Source organism: Peromyscus eremicus, chromosome 22, assembly GCF_949786415.1.
Source record: "Peromyscus eremicus chromosome 22, PerEre_H2_v1, whole genome shotgun sequence".
Classification (NCBI taxonomy): Eukaryota; Metazoa; Chordata; class Mammalia; order Rodentia; family Cricetidae; genus Peromyscus; species Peromyscus eremicus.
The window spans coordinates 38520248-38541813 of record NC_081437.1 but is presented as its reverse complement, the minus strand read 5'-3'; the positions used below and the strand labels follow the sequence as shown (position 1 = coordinate 38541813).

Here is a 21566-nt window from a genome sequence, read left to right as displayed (position 1 = left end):
ACTGTTTATTCTCTCAGTTTCAGGGGCGTCTCAGAGGTTTTGCAGTATTGTCATGGAGTCCAGTCAGTGTGTAATGCAGGTTCTCAGTCCTGGAGTTACTCGGGGGTCACATGCATCATCTCTGGCCCTTGCTGTCATATCAACAAGATCCTTTTATACTTTTGATGAACTTACCTTCATAAATAAGTTCCATTGGATTAAAGAGTCAGCCAGCCATGGCTAGTGGACCAACCCACCTCTGACCCCCAGCTGCTCTGATTTATGTTTCCTCAGAACCTTCATTTATGGGTGGTAGTCTGCTCTTAACCCCAATAGCAAACCAAGTAGATGTTACAGAAACCCCCAAATCACATGGTCCCTAGGAACATAAATAATCCCCACCCTGCCCTTTACAGAGGTTGGCTGGCCTCTACTACAGTGGGTAAGGTCATTATCAAGCTTATACCTGACAGACTTGCCCCCTTAGCGCTGAACAGAGTGTCCCCTCTTATTGAGGGACCTGGAACCCATAGAAAGGCACACAAGTGTATGAGGTCAGGACTCTGCAGCTTCAGACCTTGTCATTGAGGGTTTATTTGCCTCACAGTTGGGAGTTTTGTAAGTCCACCATGATGGGGAAGGTGTGGTGGCAGGGACGTGAGGCGACTGGTCCCATTGCATCTGCAGTCAGGAAGCAGAAAGAAATGAATGCCTGTTCATAGCTCGATGGCTCCTTTTTGTTTAGTCCAGTACCCCAGTGCATGGGGATGGTGCTCCCTACAGTTAGAAGGAGTCCTCCCATTTCAGTTATTAGAAATTTAGAAGCTGCCTCATAGACACGTTCAGAGGCTTGTGTGCTAGGTGATCAAGACTCCTGTCAAGTTGACAGTCAGTGCTAATCATCGCAGCCTTCTGCACTCTCAGTGGGCTGGGTGTCCCATGGAGTAGAGTTCCTGTCCTTTATGATGAGCCACAACCATGTCTGGCTACCTGGGGTAGGGCCCAGACGTTTGCAAACAAACATTCTTTGCCTTGCACATTAGCAAACACCTTTTATACGTTTCCTCATCACAATTTGGTGTTCCCCAGATTGCCTCTTGCAAACAAACATTCTTTGCCTTGCACATTAGCAAACACCTTTTATACGTTTCCTCATCACAATTTGGTGTTCCCCAGATTGCCTCTCAAGATCAGCCTGACTGCAGAGCTGAGGGCCATCTGGCCCACCGTGGTCCCTGTTAGAATGTTAGCTTCCTGTTGGTGTCTCCTACCACACCTGATGAAAGTTCAAAGTCCACTAGAGAGGAGGAAAGTGAGATGTCGGGCTGGCTCACTATGGAGGCCAGCTAGGGACAAGTTGTAAATGCAGGTTTGGGGTCAGAATGAGAAGGAAGGAATGCCACCATATCCTGTTTTTAAACTAAACTTCCTGACCAATTCCATTAAGAAAGGCTTTGCAATAGCTTGGTCTTAATATGCAGGAAATGCAAGCTACTAGTTTTACCCAGGTTTGGACTTGGCAAGAGAATCTGTCTTGGGTATGTGAATCACCCTATTAGAAGACTAATTATGAACAAAATAAGGCACCCAGTTCTGGAAATGCCAAAGCAAAAACCATGGTTTTGTACAACACGTGAAACAGGTAGAAAGGCAGTAAGACTCAGGCAGCATCTGCCTTCCCTCCTTCCTTTTCACCGTTCAACAAAAAATTTGCGAGTGGCTGTGTGTGAGCCTGGCACTGGGTGGGTGTTGAGGTTTCAAGACAAGGCTCTCACCTGACTCCAGGAAACGTGTCCTGGTTGTGGTGGGAACATGGCAGGGCAGGGGAGGGTTGCAGACAAGGGTCTGGTGATGTTGGCACTCAGAGAGACTGGGCTGGGTGAGTACTTCTCTTCTCCAGAATGTAATGGAACTGGAGGCTGAGATGGCGGCTGTGGGAGCCCTTGGCATACCAGGTACAAGGGTGAAAAGCTGGAACCAGCTTGGATGGAGTTGGATGAACATGGGGGCAGTGTGGATCAGTTTATCTGCAGCGTGTCTGGCTGGGTCACCTGGATGTCCTCCATTGTGACTGCCTCAGTTGTCATGCCAGTGTCAGGAGCCCCCCAGAGACCACCAGGTGTCCAGGAGTCCGAGTTCCTATACAAAAGCAAGGAACCTTTATTGCAAGCTTGAACTTGGGCGCTCTGTCCATTCCAACACAGCGATTGCGTCAGGGAGAGCCTCGAGCTCAGTTAAAGCAGGGGGTGGGGGGAGGGGGGGTTAAGGAATAAAGGATGAGGGGGGTAGGGAAATTCTGCATTCAGATGGGGGTTGAACTCCTGATTGGGCAGGAGTGAGGTAGCAGAAGTTTTATCAAACAGGGATTGGTGCTGGCGTCACAGCAAGGAAATTGACAACCTTTATACAGATTATGTAAGCTATCCTTAATGTTCTGGAGCATCTAGTACTTGTTTGTCTCAATTCTGATTGGTCCCCCACAGGATACAGTCTGTGGCTTTTCCTGGTTGTTGTAACGGTGAGGCCTAATCCCAGTATTGTTAGTCTGCAGCCTGTCATGGCTGCACTAATGTTCAGTCAGGCCTCTTCACCGTCAGTGCCCCAAAGGGCCTTCTCCATGCTCACCCTGTCCAGTGCTTATGATGTCCTGAATCTGACTTTTGTCTTCTGTCTCCTTGTGCTAGAGGTGCTCTTTGACCCTTGCCGGACGTGGTGCCCAGCATCCACCTGCCAAGCCGTGTGCCAACTCCAGGACATAGGACTACAGACCCCCCAGCTGGTGCAGTGCAAAGCCTGTGACATGGAATTCTGCTCTGCATGCAAAGCCCGCTGGCACCCGGGCCAAGGCTGCCCCGAGACCATGCCAATCACCTTCCTTCCCGGGGAGACCAGGTACCGCTACATAGGAGCTGTGGTAGAATGAGTGGGCTGGGAGCTGAGAGCCGTGGGGGGGGGGGGGGGCTGAGAGCCGAGTGGGGGGGAGCTGAGAGCCATGGGGGGGAGCTGAGAGCCGAGTGGGGGGGAGCTGAGAGCCGAGGGGGGGGAGCTGAGAGCCGAGGGCGGGGAGCTGAGAGCCGTGGGCGGGAGCTGTGGCTGGCAGGTAGGCTTCCTTCTTGTAAGTGACACCTGAGAGCGTGTGGCCATACATCACTGGCCTCAGCCGCCCCCCCCCCCCCCACCGGTCCACCTCGCGAGTTTCTTTTAGGCTTGTGGTTTCCTTCTTGTGAGAACTTCTGCCAGGTACATCGCAAGTCCCTGGGAATGTAAGGATGTGTAAAAACCACTCTCTGCTCCCTGCAGAAAACGATAGATGCACTGTGGCCTACACACCACGATTAAGTCCTCTGATCGCTGCAGTTTTACCGCATCTGCCCTCTGTGGGAGGGGATCTGGAATGGGGGTGTAGGAATAAGAACACTGGCCATAGTGAGTGCTGCATACAAGCAAGATCACTAGTAGGTCTGTCCACAGGTACCTGAAGCTAAGAGCCCCACATCTCTCTAAAATTGAGATGCATATGGCAAAACACAACTGAATTTCTCTCCTCTTCCTCCTCCCAGTCAGATCAGCCCAGCTGTTTGCTCAGGTAGACTCTGTCAGTTAATTCCATGAACTTTAGAATTCAGCGGAGTGAACCATAAGAAACTGGTTATATCAGGGGCATCCCTCCCCAACAAAACGTAGACGGTTGTGTAGTTCAGCTAGGCAAAGTGGCCAGCCGTGCTGCCGACAAAGAGACTATCATGACTGCCCTCTCCCTACCCAAAGGGGTCTTCCCCACCTGGTTCCTGATCTCCCTTGTTTTCCCATCCTCAGGAAGATGCCCCCGCCATGCCCCAGCTACAGATCCTCTGTGGATCTCCCAGCCCAGCACTGTCCTCTCTCACTTTACTGTCCCTGGGCCGACAGGTCCCTCTCCCACCATGGTCCTTCCCAGAGCCTCCTCCCTGCCCTTTTCACAGGGCTCCCATCTCTTCGTTCAGCTCTGTCTCCAGGGTAGGGTTGGTGACTGCATCCTTTGCTTTCCTGCTGCAGTTTGGGTGCGTTGACCACCATCCAGGACTTACTGTGTTGTAGGTCACTGTCCCCATGGCTAATGCTTCTGCTGTCAGGGGCTCTGCATGCTTGACTTTTGACCTGGCATGCATCGGGCATTTGATGCAAGCAAAGATCACTGAATTTAGATGTAGGGTTATAGAAGCAACCAGACTCTAGGAAGAAATATACCTGCTGCATGGCTTGGTTAAAAGTGATCAGCAGAGGTTGATGTCCAGGGAGGGGAGAGCTAGAGGCGGATGAGGCATCTACTCAGGGAAGTGGCCCAGTTGTTTGTCTCCAAGAGTAACCCCTAGTGAGGGAGCGAGGGAGTCCTGCTTCTCAGCAGGAGAACAGGAATGGAGGACCCTTTCTAGTGGAGTAAGGAGGCTCCCAGCCCAGGCATTTTCCTTACCACAGAACTTCCTCGGGGACTAGAGATGAGCTTGGACAGTAGACTGCTTGCCTAGCTAGCATGCAGGAAGCCCCATGTTCAGTAACCACCCCAGCATACACCAGACATGATGACATATGCTTGTCATCCTGGCATTCAGGTGGAAGTTGACACTGAGTATCTTCCTGGATTATTCTCCATTATATATTTTGAGGCAGGGTCTCTCAGTTGAACCCAGAGCTCATCAGTCAGCTAGACTAGCTAGCCGGCTTCCCTTAGGGACACCCTGTCCTTATCTGTCTCTAGTGCCGAGATCATAGATAGATGCCACACCAACCCAGCTTTTATGTGGGTCCTGGGGATCCAAACTCTCCCTTGTGCTTGCATGGCAAACACCCTTCCCACTGAGCCATCTTCTCAGCCTTTCCCAGAATTTCTTAACCTATCCCCTCCCACTGGTGGACAAAACAGAATCCCCTTCACTCAGCCACATGAGCCTCATTGCGCTTAGGAAACCGGTGGACATGATCGTGAGGAATGCTCACTGCTAATCATCACACAGGTTGTGCCAAGGCATCATTAGCTCATGTATATACCGTGGCCTTTTGGAAGGCTCCGCCACCAAGATGCTAATGTGGCCCTGCCTGACTTCGGCAACTGTGCGTTCAGACAAAACACTGACTGGCATCTCTTCCCAGGTCATACTGGTGTGGTGGGCTCTCACATAGTACTATATGTACCCCATAATCTGTAGTCTATTCTCTTGGCCTTTACCATTCATTCTTCCAGATGTTGTCATATATATATATATATCTATAGATCTAGATCTAGATCTAGATCTATAGATATATATATATAGATATAGATATAGATATTTAAGAGAATATTTTAAGAATATATATATATATATATATATATATATGTATGTATGTATTTAAGAGAACAGCCATCTTTTTAAGAAAGGGGAAAAAAGAATGCTGTGGGTGATCTTCCTCAGCCACGCCTAAATACCTGTTTTACTTTTGAAACGTTAATTTTAACAGTGTTGACTTCTAGCTAGTTTTTTTTTTTTTTTTACCAGTTACTGTCTTAGTAATGGTTCTATTGCTGTGAAAAGACACCATGACCAAGGCAACTCTTACAAAAAAAAAAAAGCATTTAATTAGGGGCTGGCTTCCAGCTTCAGAGGGTTAGTCCATGATTATCACAGTGGAAAGCAGACAGGCATAGTGCTGGAGCAGTAGCTGAGAGCCTTACATCTTGATCTGCAGGCTGGGGTTTGGAGGGTGGGGTTGGAGGGGGAAGAGACGCTGGGCATGGTGTGGGCTTTTGAAGCCTTGAAGGCCGCACCTACTCTGAAGGCCACATGTCCTAATCCTCCTCAAATTCTCCCTGGTGGCTAAGCATTCAAATGCATGAGCCCGTGGCAGCCCTTCTCATCCAAATACCACAGCTACTTTGCAGGATACTTTCTTAGGCTCACACTGAAGACTGAGGCTTGTAGAAGTGTCTTTAGAGCTGCTCTGTGGAGGAGCCAGCATCTGCTACCAGACTTGAAGCTGTAATAACCATTGCACACCCCTCCTAGGTCCTTAGGGATACAGTAGTGACCAGCAGGCCAGGTAGACCTTCTGAAGCAGGACTGTATCTTCATGTGTGTATGTTTATGACTGATTTTTTTTTCCTGACAAGACCAAAGTGCATAGAATTTATTATCCACTCTTTGGAAAATGCACACATTTCTGAAGCCCCAGCACCATACTTCAGGTTCCCCCAGGATAAGTTTTGAGGTTTACGTGAGAGTTTCTATAGAAATCTAAAGTTAGGTCTGTGCTGATGTTGCCTTTTGTTTTTTTGTTTTACCTTAATCAGGCCGATTTGCCCTCTTTGGGCTGTTTGTTTTCCACTGGCTTTAGTAACAAGAGGTCTGGGGTCCCTGCAGTAGAGTGGTGCTCCAAGATGCCCCGAGCACAGCCCTGCTGCTAGGTCTCTCTTGACCCCCACTGCTGCACGACCCTCATAGCGTGTCTCCCACAGCTCTGCTTTCAAGATGGAAGAGGGTGACGCACCCATCAAGCGCTGTCCCAAGTGCCGGGTGTACATCGAGCGGGACGAGGGCTGCGCACAGATGATGTGTAAGAATTGCAAGCATGCCTTCTGCTGGTACTGCCTGGAGTCTCTGGATGTGAGTACTGCGCAGCAGCCATGAGCTCTGGGTTCAGATATGTGGGAGTGGAGGCTGGGGGCCGTGCTCGTGAGCAAAAAGTAGCACCAGGGGTGATTTTCCTGGGTTCTTGGAGGTGAAGCTTGGTCACTAGTGCTGGGTATGGAAGCTTAGGGCAGGTTTGGGGTTCAGCTCTATATTGAAAAGTGTCGGGGTCTCTGCAAAACACCCGGGCTGGCCCAGTCATGATCCACGAGAGGTAAGAAGGAAATCTGGTTCAACTTGACTTAGCCAGTGCTGGTTCAAGCTTCTAGAGTCTGACCCCGGGAAGTTTATTTTCGTCATATTTAAGCACAGTACAATTTGGGGAAATGTTTCCTGGTGTAACACAATCCTGTATACACAAGGAGACACAATTACACTCAAAGTGTTTTCAAGTACATGTCACTTGTTCTGTGGAGATGAGTTCTAGAGATAGGCCACATGTGTTCTCTTAAGGGCCAAGGGGAGAAACTGGAATGGTCTCGGTTGTGCAGATAGCTCAGGTCCTTTTGCTCCTAACAAAAGAAGAGGTCCTGAGTGTTCTAGGGTGTCTTAGGGTCTGGCTCTTTAGGGCCAATCCTGATGAGGTTGGATGTTATGATAGGATCCCGCAGACTGGGCCACAAACAGCAGCCATCCATTTCTCACAGTCCAGGTGCTGGAGAGGTGGACTACGGCCCCTGGCAGATGGGGACCTGATGAAGGCTCCTTTCTGGTTCCTTGATGGCTGCCTCCCTCCTGGGCCATGTTGGGAAGAGCAACTGGTCTCTCCAAAGACACTAATCCTGTCAGGGACTCCATCCTCATGACCTCATCTAAACTTAATCATCCCCAAAGGCCTACCTCCTGACACCACCATACTGGGACTTGGAACTTCCTTGAATTCCAGCATTTGGGTGGTAGAGAGCACATTCAGTTAGTGGGACAGTGGGAAAAACAGAAGTGCACACAGCAAAGCATGCCGGGCATCAGGAAATGTCCGTGCCTCATCTACACGGAGGGAGACATACATTCCCTTTGCTGTCTGACGTTTCTAGCCCAGTGTAGCAGGCTTCTCCCGTGTGCTCTCTGTGTCAGGCCCCTTATGCTGGTGCTGCTGCTCCTATGATGGTTTTTTACTGTCTCCCTCTCTGGTTTCCTCTCTGCTGCTATGATAAAATGCTCTGATCAAAAGCAGTTTAGAAAAGGGTTTCTTTTGTTTACTTGTTTGCATTTTAAATTTTACAGGGAAGTCAGGGCAGGTACTTGAAGAATCCGTGGGAAAATGCTCCTTGCTGCCTCACTCCCAGCCAGGCTAGCTGATACAGGCTAGGGCTACCTGCCTAGGGAATGTTGTTGCCCACAGTGGGCTACAGCCTCCTGCATCAATTAACAATCAAGACAATGACCCAGAGACAGGCCCATGGGCCACTCTGATCTGGGCAAACCCTCAATTAAAAGTCCCTCCTCAGATGACTCTAGGTCATGTTGAGTTGACAGTTGAAGCTGAGCAGGAGGACAATTTTCCAAAATGATGATATTATGACTTTGGTTTTGGGAGAGTTTGACCATGTATACTTTAAAAGACTATCCTTAAAATAGCGATTTAAAAATCACCTGTTAGGCATTGTAGTCGGCAAGAGTCCAAGTGAACCAAACTGCCCATCCTGATGGGAGTCTATTTATATCTGTTCTGGATGGCAGTGATGGTTAATTTTAGTAGGAAGCCATGGTACGCTTAAGGGCTTCATTCACAAACTTAAAATCACAATGAATCATGTCTTTAAGACCCAGTGACCATCATTTTATTTTCTGGCATCAACTTGACTGAATTAGAAAACGCCTAGGGCATTAGAGACAGATTTTTTTTTTTTTTTTGACGTGTGTGTGTGTGTGTGTGTGTGTGTGTGTGTGTGTGTGTGTAAGGATTACAGAGAGGATTAGCTGAGAAAGGAAGTCCCACCCTGATTATGGGTGGCTCCATCCCCTGGGCTGTGGTCCCAGATGGAATGAGAAGGGAAAGGGAAAAGGCCAACCAAGTGCTAGCCTTCCTCTCTCTGTGCGGCGAGATCTGCCCACATGTGAACAAGCAAACTCAAGCTCCCGCCATCACGCCTTCCCCACCATGATGGACTGTGGTTCCAAACCACAAGCCCAGTAAACCCTCCCTTCCATATGTGGCTTCTTGTCAGGCGTTTGAGCAAAGCAAAGAGTGAAGGAACAGTGCAGACCTTGTGAAAGTCCCTGGGTGCACAAGAAAAGCCTCCTTCAGTATGCGTGCATCGTATTCAGTAGGCCCGTTCTGGTTCTGGCCAATTCCCCAATGGCAGACGATGGGTAACTGTACATGATATCAGTGTGGAGGAAACATCGGTTAGGTGTTGCAAGGAGAGCTCACAGCAGGTGGAAGGGTCCAGATGCAGTTGAGGGAGCCAAGGTCATGGTCTTTGGGGTCCAGCCCCTCTGATGGGTTATACTTGCCATGGAAACAGACTTCTGGCCGTGTCTGTGAGGGAGGTTCTAGATGGAGGTAATTGAGGTTAGATGTGGGCTGGAGTCCTGGACTGAACAAGAGGGAGGAAGCTAAGTGACTGTGGCTGTGGCGTGACCCACGGCCTCAAGCTCCTGTGTGAAGCCATGCCTTCTTCACCGTCATTTACAGATGGGGTGGTATTGTGCTCCCCAAAATATTGTGCACCCTAATAAACTTATCTGGGGTCAGAGAACAGAACAGCCACTAGATATAGAGGCCAGAAAATGGTGGCACACACGCCTTTAATCCTAGCATTCCAGAGGCAGAGATCCGCCTGGATCTCTGTGAGTTCAAGGCCACACTGGAAACAGCCAGGCGTGGTAACAAGAGCCTTTAATCCCAGGAAGTGATGGCAGGAAGCAGAAAGGTATATAAGGCGTGAAAACCAGGAACTAGAGCCTGGTTAAGCTTTTAGGCTTTCGAGCAGCACAGTTCAGCTGAGATCCATTTGGATGAGAACTCAGAGGCATCCAGTCTGAGGAAACAGGATCAGCTGAGGAATTGGCAAGGTGAGGTGGCTGTGGCTTGTTCTGCTTCTCTGATCTTCCAGCATTCACCCCAATACCTGGCTCCAGGTTTGTTTTTATTAGTAAGACCTTCTAACAGTTCTGCTACATACAGAACCTTCAAACCATGAGCCAAAAGGGACCCCTCCTTAAGTTGTGTGACAATAACAAAGTGGCTAACACCCTCTGCCAGGCAGGAAATACTCTGGCATATGATGAGGGCACATTCCAGGGAGAGGCTAATTTTTGATGGTCCACTACACAGAGTGACATGGGAGCAGAGGCTAGGATGGTGTGGGCTACTGTGATGTGAAAGTTGAGCAAGAGTTTGTTCACTGCCAAAGGGAACAGGAGGTGTTGAAGCCAGCAGTTACTAAAGAACCGGACACAGTAAAAGGACATGAAGGTGTGTGTGCCGCCTGACATGGCCGGAAATGCCGGTGGGAGGAGCTGAAGCCAGGGTGAAGTCATGACCTTCCCGGTCTCTGTGTGCGAGGTTGAGGGCTCTGACCTCCAGCGGGGCCTGGTTACCTAGCAAAGCACCCATGCCAGGAGTCGTCTGGGAAGGGGGCATGCCCTTTGCCTGTGGGTCAGTATTATTACCAGAACTGTTAGGATCAAAGCGTGGACTTGGGGTAGCTCTCACAACTAGGCTACCCAGCCCCAGTATCCCAATTAAAGACACAAATGAGAAGCAGATTTATTCAGTGTGGTTGCCTCGGGAAGAGGAAGGGATAAAGGAGTTCAGTGACACCCCACCCCCGTCCCACCGCCACAGACTCTTATCTTTCAAGAATCAGCATGAGGTTTAGGTTTAAAAAAGAGCAAGAGACAAAACTTAGTAGCCTTGGCCAAGGTGTGTTCCCACCCATCGTTGTCTCAGCTGCAAGGTGGCCTGGCAAGTTGTCAGGAAGGTGTGAACTCTTCCTGAGTGACACCACCTCCCAATCTGGTACCAAGATTCAGCCTGTTTCTTCTGTCTTAGAAGGGGACATCCCAACTCCATGGAGATCATTATTTTCCGATAGCTTTATAGACAGAGGGTCTGGGGGTGGCCCACGTGTCTCTCTTTAGAATGTTTCCACCTCTGCCAGTGTGGTCACAGTATCTGTGGAGCATGGCCTGGGAGGCTAGACAGCCAGTCTTTGCCACTGGCTTTCTAGGAGGTGCTGTGGGATGGTCTGTATGTCAAATGTGTTGCTGATTGGTCAATAAATAAATCACTGATTGGCCAGTGGCCAGGCAGGAAGTATAGGCGGGACTAACAGAGAGGAGAATTGAGAGAACAGGAAGCTGAGTCAGAGAGACACTGCCAGCCGCCACCATGACAAGCAGCATGTGAAGATGCCGGTAAGCCATGAGCCATGTGGCAAGGTATAGATTAATAGAAATGGATTAATTTAAGCTGTAAGAACAGTTAGCAAGAAGCCTGCCACAGCCATACAGTTTGTAAGCAATATAAGTCTCTGTGTTTACTTGGTTGGGTCTGAGTGTCTGTGGGACTGGCGGGTGAGAGAGATTTGCCCTGACCGTGGGCCAGGCAGGAAAACTCTAGCTACAAGGAGGTTTGGATAACCAGTATCCACTTTCAAGGATGAAAAATAATAAAGGCTTGAAGGTAGGTGATGCCATGTAGCTTGGTGTGTGTTTCTGAAAAGGACTTCAAAGCCTTTTAGAGAGCCACAGAGCAAGGTGCAGTAATGGGCAGATTGGGGAAACCAGACAAGTGCACTTAAACTATTGTCTGGGCAACTGTACATTAACAGGAAAGGGTAATTCAGAGTCCAAGGGGAGAGCTCACAGCAGGCAGATGTGGCCAGATGCAGTTTCAACAGAAACACACCTGGAGCTGGAGGAAGCTGTGAGCTCACCTGTCCAGGGAAAGTGAGACAGCCGCCGAACTTCTGCCCCAGTGGTCATTGTTTGGAACTGCATCATAAAAGCCAAGGTTTGCTGCCACACTGCCATGTATTTGGACCCTGAGAGGCTTGACCTTAAGTCAGCAAACTCCAGGGTGGTTCCCTTTTCAGCACCAGAGACAGAATAGCTTTACTACCCCATAGCTCTAGCAGAGTTGACCCGAGGGGCCAGAAGTTGGTGGGTGGTATCCTAGGTTTCTCTGGTTCTCTTGTCCTTTCGGTCATATTGGACACTACTTCAAAGGAAGCTTCCCATGGTGGCCTTGGTGACATGAGCAAAGGGTATTGGCCTGTTGGTGCTGTTTCTTACCTGTTTCCTGTTGATGATGGACAGGCAGGGTGTGTGTATGTGGGGGGGGGGGTGCAGAGTTCCTGTGGCTGATACTCAGTGGTGCTGATACACATTGAGGTCCCTTGCTTGAGTGGTAAGAATCCTCAGAGATGACCAACACAGTGAGCCCTCAGCCCAGCAACCCGGCAGTCTGGATGTGACTGTCCTAAGAATGTGAGGAGAGGCCACGTGGAGGGAGGCATGGAGCAGACAGTTCTCTGTGCACTGGGAAGGGATGCCTGCTCACTCTAGACAGGAGGAGACCGTGTGGGTAGAGGGTGGTTGCTGGACTGGTTCTTGAGTAAAGGGAAACATTACCAAATGATTCTGGAAATCTGAACTGAGGGAGGACTGGCTTGGTGAGAAGCTGGTCTGGTCTCGTGGGATCTGACACAGGCAGGCCCAGAGGAAACTCCATCTTCCTCTGTAGTCATCCGTGTTGGTACAAGTTCCAGAGACAGCCCCTATACCCAGGAGACGCTTCTCTGGCTCAATACTGAAAGCTGGCCCCAGGACTCCCTCTATGGAATGGGGCTAACAGCTCCCTCTGGCTGCTCTGTGGAGAGCGATGGTGGCCCAGAGGAACAGCGTCCAGGTTTCCGCACGTTCCCCCGCTGTCACTCTTGCCTGGGCCCACACACTGTATATCTGGAATATAAAACATACCGAGGGCCGAGTCCAACATTCACTGCAGACCTTCCTCTGCCCTTCGCAGGATGACTTCCTTCTGATACATTATGACAAGGGACCTTGTCGCAACAAGTTGGGCCACTCCCGGGCATCGGTGATCTGGCATCGGACACAGGTAAGAGGCTGCGCACCTCGAACTTTGATCTCAAGGAAAGTGTGTGTGTGTGTGTGTGTGTGTGTGTGTGTGTGTGTGTGTGTGATCTAGAAGATGTTCAAGTGATGCTGATGTCCCTGGCCCAGTGTTCAGATGTGTGCACGTTTGGTGTCTAACATCAGGCTTTGGTCATGACCAGACCAGACCTGCCTGCTGACCATATTGTTACTCTTGGTCCATGATGAAGAGCTGTCTCGAGCTGTCCTGAGAGAAGCAAGCAAGCTGCTAACAGAGAAGGGCAATGGGGAAGTAATGGAACACTTCTGACGTCTGCGGCATCTGTAAATGGCTCTTGGGTTAGCTGATTCAGCAGTGTTGAATTATATGTTGAGTGGTTTTTATCACCTGTGTGCCAGCCACATCTGCAAGATGTTCTTCTGTGGAACCTGCCTTCTATGAGATGAGAAGGGTAGAGGTGATGAACCGTCAGGCTCACCCATGACGTAAAGCAGCTTTGGAGTGTGTGTGTGGGGGGGTGGAGGTCTTAGATAGCATGGGTGGGATGGTTCCTTGTGTGTTAGATAATGGGATTAATCCACAGAGTCTATTTAATGATCAAAGGAGTTTATTCCGGGGTATACTCTCAACCATGGGAGATTTATCGTAGGGTCCAGGAAAACTGAACTCTATCCCATGCTAAACAGCTTGGTCCAAGATCTCAGCATCCAAAACCATGAGGTAGCAACGAGGAGGCATACGTGCATCCCAGGTCTTTTTTTTTTTTTTTTTTTTTTTTTTTTTGGTTTTTCGAGACAGGGTTTTTCTGTGTAGTTTTGCGCCTTTCCTGGAACTCACTTTGTAGACCAGGCTGGCCTTGAACTCACAGAGATCCACCTGCCTCTGCCTCCCGAGTGCTGGGATTAAAGGCGTGCGCCACCACTACCTGGCCTGCATCCCAGGTCTTAAGGGTCCCCCGTGGCCATGCCCCAGAGGCCGGTACCTCAAGGTCATAGGCAGGTGTACCAGCTACAGCCACCTCACTAGGGGCGGTGCCTCAAGGCATGGCTCACACAGCCACCCACTACAGTTGGCACTACTTCTGGGTATCAAGGAGTAGACCCATGTGTACGTGGAGCAGGGTGGAGAGGACAGGGGGTGGTGAGGTGCTTGGGTTGTGGAGGGACGGATCTATGTGGATAGTGGGACAGGGAGGATGGGGTTAGTCTGGGAATTTAGCAAGGCCGCATCTCCGAAGGCTTTGCGGGATCTAGCAGGTAACTGAAGTTGGAACTACAAAGGGGTTAGGAGGGTGGAATGTGCAATACTTCCTTGTTGCGGTGGAAGGGGCTTCTTTCCCAGGAGGTCCCTGTGCCGGTTTATCTACAGACAGACCCACTCTCAGGACGGTGGCCTAGAGTTGGGGGTGGGTCTAACGGTAACTACATTTCCTTGGCACTCCTAGCTGTAGGTTGATGGGGATGGAAGTCCACGAGTGTGAGTGTCTGTAGCGGGGCTGAGGGGATTTTCTGTAAAGTGTTACAGAAGCACAGGCAGTTCACCCAGCCTCTGACCAGGCCTGATGCCCCCTACTCACTCCCTGACAGTAATGGGGTGGGAGTTGCTTTGGGGTTCTGCACTTTTTAAACAGCATCTTCTATACGCGTCTGTGTGTGTGTTGGGGGGAGGAGATGTTGCCTACAGTTGTAGGGTTGTCCACATGAAGATGTGTGATGTACAGAATTTCAGAGACACATAGGCCATGGGGAAGGGAACACAGGCCATCAGAAATTAGACAGGGGTTGAAATGACTAAAAGCAGCGAGCAAACCAGGGCTCAAGGATGAGGAAGGTTACAACAGTGACCTGAGTGTGTGAAGTGTGGGAGGCCAGCTCCCACCTTTGAAAGGGTTTCTATGAGGAAGAGAGAGAAATAAGAAACTTTTAGATAGAAAGAGAGTGGAGAGGAGACAGACAGAAACACAGGATAGCTTCGGGTGGACCTGGATCAAAATCCACTGGCTCCTTGTTTGTCTTCAAAAAGACTTTTTATAACAGTGCCAAGGGGCAGGGCAAAAGACCCCCCTCCCCTTGCTAGATCAAAGCACACCGCACAGCCAAGTGCAGACCCTTCCAAACACCTGGTGACCAGGCCCGTGGTCCAGTCATCCCCTTATGCAGCCCTGCTGGGTAAAGCAAGCTCAGATCTCACTGGTAAACCTCTGTGGGTCTCCACAGTGAAGTAGCAGAAGCAAAAGGGAGACATGTGGCTGTCCACGATGGAGACTGTGTCCATGGAAGGTCTCTCCCCTCTGCTTTGTGCATTTGCAAGCAATGCTAGGTCCTGTGTCAGGTCCCTGCAGCTTTCAGTTTTACCCAAACCCAACACACCACAGAGTGCTCATGACCTCCAAAGACCCCTGTATTCTTGTGGTTTGCCTGGCTTGGTGGCTTGCCTGGAGAGGCCCTGTTCCCCTGCCAGCCTCCTGGCTCTGGATCCCAGTTGCGCCTCCCCCATTTTCTCTTTGGACAGGCTTCCTGTCTTAGCTCTGCCTCCACAGACTTGTTAATGACACGGAGAGACAGGGTTTCATCTTTCATCAATATCCTCATGACATCTTTATTGGGTGTTTACAGAGTACCCAGTAGCATTAGAGGGAAACTTAGGAATCCAGTCTACATCTTTCCCTGTGCTTATGGGCTTGGCATAAAACCTCCTGTGCGCTCCTGCATCTGCATAGCCCTGGCCTTCGTGACCCCTGAATCTCTGCTTCCTGCCCATGTCCAGCTCTGAGATTCCATCTGCACTCCATGCAGCCCATTTAAGCCTTAGGTCTCTGACTCAAATATGTGACGCCACCTCCCATCTCTCAGGACTAGGCTGCACCCCCATTGTGCCAGTTGCTCTCACATCTGCCTTCCCCTCTGGACCCTGCACCTGTCTTGCCTCTTGTTGTACGTCAGCCTGTCCTCGATGAAAGGGTTTGCTCGTCCATGTAACCTCAATGCCCCAGTCCTGTTCCCAGAGCAAAGAGATACTGCAGAATGGTTGTCAGATGAAGTGAAGCATGGACCTTAGTGTTGCTTCATGGCCGTGTCCCCAGCCTTCTTCCTTCAGCCGCTTCCTGCATGGGTAGCGTGTTTGAGATAGGGTAGTCATGATCTTTGTTCTGGCTCTTCAAGGTCTCATCCTACTGAACCGACAGAGGTGGAAATAATGAGCTTGTGGGTTCCCACCCAGAGGAGGACTGAACACCAGGGCATGGGAACAGTGGTGACATTCCTTGAGATTCTAGTGGAAAGACAGACAAGCTCCAGTGAAGGACATGAACCTGGATGTAGCTGGAGTTTTCTCCAGTCCCGCCCAGGCCTGCAACCACTCAGACCCAAATAAACACACAGAGGCTTAAATTCATTAAAACTGTATGGCCTAATGGCTCAGGCTTCTTGCCAGCTAGCTTTTACATCTTAAATTAACCCATAACTCTTATTTATGTTTAGCCATGTGGTTTGGTACCTTTTCCCAGTTCTGCCTTCACATCTTGCTTCCTCTGTGTCTGGCTGGTGACTCCTGACTCAGCCTTCATGTTCTCACAATTCTCCTCTCTCTTTGTCCTGTCTATACTTCCTGCCTGGCTACTGGCCAATCAACACTTTATTTATTAACCAATCAGAGCAACACAGTCATAGCATTCAGAACGATATCCACAGCACCTGGAGCAGTTGTGTCAGGGGAAGCAGAGCCCAGTGACAGATGTGATGTGAAATGTGACATGGACACAGTGGCTGGAGAGGACATCTGTGCTCTCAAGAGGCCCACACATTCCTATGTCCACCTTTCGGAAATGGGTCCAGCCAAGAGATCGCGTCTACGTCCTTTGCCTGGTTTCAGTGCTTCTCAAGTCTTGCCGGCCACTGGCGCTCTACCTGGCTGCTCCATTGCTGGCTGTGCCTTCCCATGTGTGATGCTTTGAACAGAATCCAGCAGCCCTGCACATTCTAATTGAGCCTGTTCACAGGCTGGAACTCGGGGGTTCTCCCAGTATTGCAACGCAGTCTGAGAACTGGAGGCAAGGACATACCCATTGATAATACAGGCTAGAAGACTGTAATAGAGCAGAATGAAACAGGGGTGTGTGGGTGGGGGATTGCTATATAAGACCACGTGTTCTGAAAGCTGCAACTTGAAAAAAAAAAAACACTTTAAAGGAGGAGAAAGTATGGGCAGAGACTCGATGATATGATGGATCAACGTCATTATGCATTTGGGATCAGAAATGAACTGGGAAGGGAGAGGGTGCTGTGACATAGGCTGAGGCCAACATTGGGAACCCACAAGTTTTAAAGCCCCAGAATAAAATGTTCCAAGGGGGGCTCTAACTTAAAGATCACCCATATCACATTGAGCATCATCTCTACCTCTACAAAGCAGGCTGGAAGCCTCACAATGGCCCGATGGCCTCTCTTGCCCCGCTCTCCCACTCACATCCCTTCCATCCATTTCACAAATCTGCTCCAGTATTGCCTCTTGCACTGTCTCTCCAGAGCACCCAGCACGTAGCACATCTTAAGCTGGGGCTTTCGACTTTGACAGGACCCACAGGTAGACACATGCAACAGACACCCTGTCATCCTGACGGACATCTGAGCACCCACTGTCCACTTCTACATCAACCCAAGTCCTGACATTGGCCCACCAACCCTGCAGACAGGTCAGGTGGACGTCCCGTTGCCATAGATGGGGTCACGGCTAAAAACTCCATGAGAGCTGGGATTCCGGGAATGCTCCTGTCTGTAGCTCGGGGTCTTGCTCACCTCAGACCTCCATGGCATTCATGATCGACCTCCAGTCTAGGTCTGGTGACCACGGTGTTTGAGGGTGTTGTCCTCGGTGTGAAATATGTTGATTTTGTGGGTTCCTGCTCCCTTACTCTTCTTTGTTATTCTAGCAGATTTGTTGGGGGGTGGGGAGGCTCTGCTTCTTGCTAGCTTTTTATGAGTTTGCTGAGCATAAAGTATTGTACAGTACTCCTCCCCCTTGTCAAATGCTCCATTCTAACACAACTGCACACACACACACACACACACACACACACACACATGCACATAGTTATGCACACACATTTATTCTGGCTGACAAGGCCTTCTGCAGAGATAAACAGGAGTGGAAGGTGGCGGTGTCTGGGCTGGCTCTGGTGCTAATGGACAGAAAGACCTTATGAGCTAGTAATTGTGTCTCAGTTGATAATGATAGCTGTGCCCAACATCCAACCTTCTTTTGAACATTTAGCGTAAACTCCACCCCAGGGTCATATCTATCGGCTTCGCTCCATCGCCATCCCACACACAAGCTGAAATGCAAAGAGCTGGACACTCTTTGGTTTTTTTTTTTTTCCCTCACTAGAGCAAAGCTCATGTTTCAGGACATGGCCATCTGCCAGGAGAGCCCTATCCAAGCTCCTCCTTTCCCTGTGAGCAGCGAAGAGAGACTTTTCCACTCAGGTCTAGTCCAGCCAGAAGGCAAAACTCATTTTAGGACATTGGGCCAGCCAGTTTTTGACTATGCATTCCCTTGTGTATGTGAGGATATGCACAAGGTCCTCCCCACCCCCAGCCCCAGGGTGAAGGACAGGGGTTCCTGCAGAGTTGCTTGATGGACACTAAGATGACCATCTGAAGCTGGAGCAATATGGACCTTGGGAAAAGCATATTGGGTCATAGATTTTGCATCTGTAAAATAAGAACATGGAAAGCTGCATGCGGCAGCACACACCTGTAGTCCCAGTCGAGACTACGGGGAAGTGGAGACAGGGTCTTGCTGGCCACCCAGTCTAGCCAAATCCATGAGCTCGGGTTTAGTAAGAAACGCAGAAAGAAAAATAAAAAGTTGGAGAGCAACAGAGGAAGACACCCAACTTTGGCCAGTGACCTCCACACGTGTTCACATACCCACACAACTGTGCACACACATAGACATACAAACTTTTAAAAATGAGAGTATTGGACTGGCTGTTAATCCAGAGACCCAGTGAGACTCCGTCATCTTAGGCCACTGACATTTGCTCCGTCAGTGAGTGGCGTTTAAGACACTGGCTTACCTTTCCCTGGCTTTGATGTGGACTCAGTCTTCCCAAGTTGGAATGCAGTTGGAGTCTCTGGGAAAACCGTTGACCATGTGCTATTTTTTCTGTCCAGTTGGGTCATCCCGGGACATCTGTAATCAGGGGGACTTGACATGTTCGCAAAGCTTGTGCTCTGATATAACAGTGTTGGCTTATGAAACTCACATGGAGGCTTGTCCTGCAGCCCTCGGTGCTTACCCATGCTGATGTCACCATGTGTGTGACATCACCCTCTGGGGAGCCTCGACCCATCCCTCCATCACCCACATGCTTAGGGCCTGACTATCATGTTCTGATTCATTTATCTAATTATTCTTATCAATAAAAACTCGGGAGTCAGATGTCATGGTAAGAACCTGAATGATCAGAGAAGCAACCAGTGACCTCCCATCTCAGTCGTTCCTCCATCCAAAAGGACCGAGATCCTCTCTAAGCCACACCCTACTACTTCCTGTGTCTATCTGTCCTCAGTCCTCCAAGACCTCTATAGTTAATGTTGGTCAGCTATTTCTGGCTCCTCCCTCTTATTCAAAGTAGACTTTATTGTCAGTGTGGAGCGACAGAATGTGACAAAGTGTCACACAACAGTGTTCCCCGAGTGAACACTTTTTGTCTTTCTTTTCTTCTGGTGATTTTCACATCCACCCTTAACCAGCTGGCAGTGACTTGGTAGGTCGGCTTACCAAACAGCATGCAAATGCAGATAAGGCAGGCTGAGGAGCTGAGATGAGCTGGTGCCTTACTGGAGAGGATGTGAACCTGTGCTCATGGGTTTGATTGTGGGGATGTGTGGCTCCTTCAAGGCTGACAGTCACCTGCTGTGAGGCTGGGGTTTTAGGAGCTCCAGGTGACCTCGCTGTGCTCTTATGGGCCTTAAATATCAGTATGCATGTGGTTTTTTTTAAATATATTTTTAAACATTATTTGTGTGTGTGTGTGTGTGTGTGTGTGTGTGTGTGTGTGTGTGCACCTGAGTGCAGAGATAAAAAGAAAGCATCAGCTCCCCTCAAAGCTGGAATTACAGGCATTTGTGACCTGCTCAGCACCAGTGCTGAGAACCCAACTCGGGTCCTCTGGAAGGGCAGTGTGCACGTCTAAGTGCTGAGCCATCTCTCTAGCTCCCACTGTCTTCACGTGATTTTAATGTATCACATGACCTGCTTGGTGCAATCCCACCGCCAATATTATGCTTATCAAATGAGCGCTCTGGATGAGACTTAGCATCTGCCCAGCCTCATTTTTCAATGCAGCGTGATGTCTTTTTATCAAACGTGGTCTTATTTATAAATGTGGGCATGTACGTGCATGCAGGCACTGTGGGGTGTGTGTGTGTGTGTGTGTGTGTGTGTGTGTGTGTGTGTGTGTGTGTGTGTGCGCGCGCGCACACGCGCACGGTTTGTTTCCAGGAAAAATTCCAGTGAGGGAATTTTTTCCTTCATGTATGTTTGATGCTTTACAGTATAGTGGAGCCTTAGAGATTGTTAAAGTCATGTTATTTCTCATCATGAACACTAGGTGGCAGTCTAACTCCACATTCAGCTTTCAGTAGGAAGAGTGGGGTTGATCTAAGTCAGGCCAGACCTGCTCATTTGAAACAGCCCCACTGGCTGGTGTAGATGTCAGCAGGTCTTCATTTGAGCCTTATACCTAGAGGGGGGAAAAAGGCCAAGTTTTTAAAAAATCAAAATATAGCCAGGTGGAGGTGGCACATGTCTTTAACCCCAGCACTTGGGAGGCAGAAGCAGGTTGATCTCTGTGAGTTAAAAGGCCAGCCTGGTCTACAGAGAGTTCCAGGACAGCGAGGGCTACACAGAGAAACCCTGTCTTGAAAAGCAATAATATAATAATAATAATAATAATAATAATAATAATAATAATAATAATAAAAAATAGCAGTCCATATTAAGTTTTAAGCTCCAGAAAGGCAAGGGTAGCTCGGTGTAATGTCTGATGTCCCATGTCCCTGCCACTCTAGTTCCTTTGTTTGAAAGTTTTGTCCTTGCCCTCTCACATACTAAGCCATCTGGGCATCTTTGTCATCTCAGCCATTTCTTGTCCTCCTGGAAAAGTAGGTCTCTATTTCCTGGATGGAACTGAACCCACTTCCTGTTATTAGCCTTGATGAAGTCTTGGTCTTTCCGTTAGATGATGTTTTCCTGTAGTGTCTGGATCTCAGGTGTCTTTGTATTTGTAATAGCTGGCCATTGTCTAACTAACCATGGTTGCTCAAGGAGAAATCAGTAATGAGCTGAATGCATAGGAAAAAAAAATGGATGCAGGGCCAGAGGGGGATCCACAGAGGGAGAAGAGAAAGCAGGGGAGGGAGAGAGATGAGAAAGGAATACAAGCAGGTGAAGCAATGATCGGTTGGAGAGGTAGGGAGAGAGAGAGAGGGGTATGTGGGTGATGGTTAAAGAAGCAGACGAGGAGTGAGTGTGTAGATGGTGGATGGATACAAGCAGGGCTCGGCGGATGGCTGGATGGGTGAGTGGGCGAATGAAGGCATGGATGGATGGGCAGCTGAGTAGATGAATACGTAGGGTGGGTGGGCAGACTGTACGGTGGGCCTGTGGATGGATGGATGGATGGATGGATGGATGGATGGATGGATGGATGGATGGGTGGTTGGATGGATGGATGGGTGGGTGGGTGGACGGGCGGGCGGGCGGGCGGACGGACGGACGAACAGACAGACAGACAGACAGATATAGATGATTGGGTGTGTAGGTGGAATGGTGGAATCGTGGTTAAACTTCAGCGGGGGGACCTACAAAGCAGCCCC

At 49.5% G+C, this 21566-nt stretch overlaps 1 protein-coding gene across 3 annotated transcripts in view; it reads left to right on the top strand.

Moving 5' to 3' along the window:
- The window catches only part of Rnf144a (ring finger protein 144A), a 49320-nt gene that overhangs the window by 26808 nt on the left and 946 nt on the right, over window positions 1–21566 (top strand). For all 3 annotated transcript variants that reach the window (XM_059248493.1, XM_059248494.1, XM_059248495.1), the window contains 3 exons: window positions 2664–2871; window positions 6446–6593; window positions 12598–12687. In XM_059248493.1, the coding sequence (XP_059104476.1) occupies window positions 2664–2871; window positions 6446–6593; window positions 12598–12687 (446 nt within the window). The remainder of the gene's footprint in view (window positions 1–2663; window positions 2872–6445; window positions 6594–12597; window positions 12688–21566) is intronic.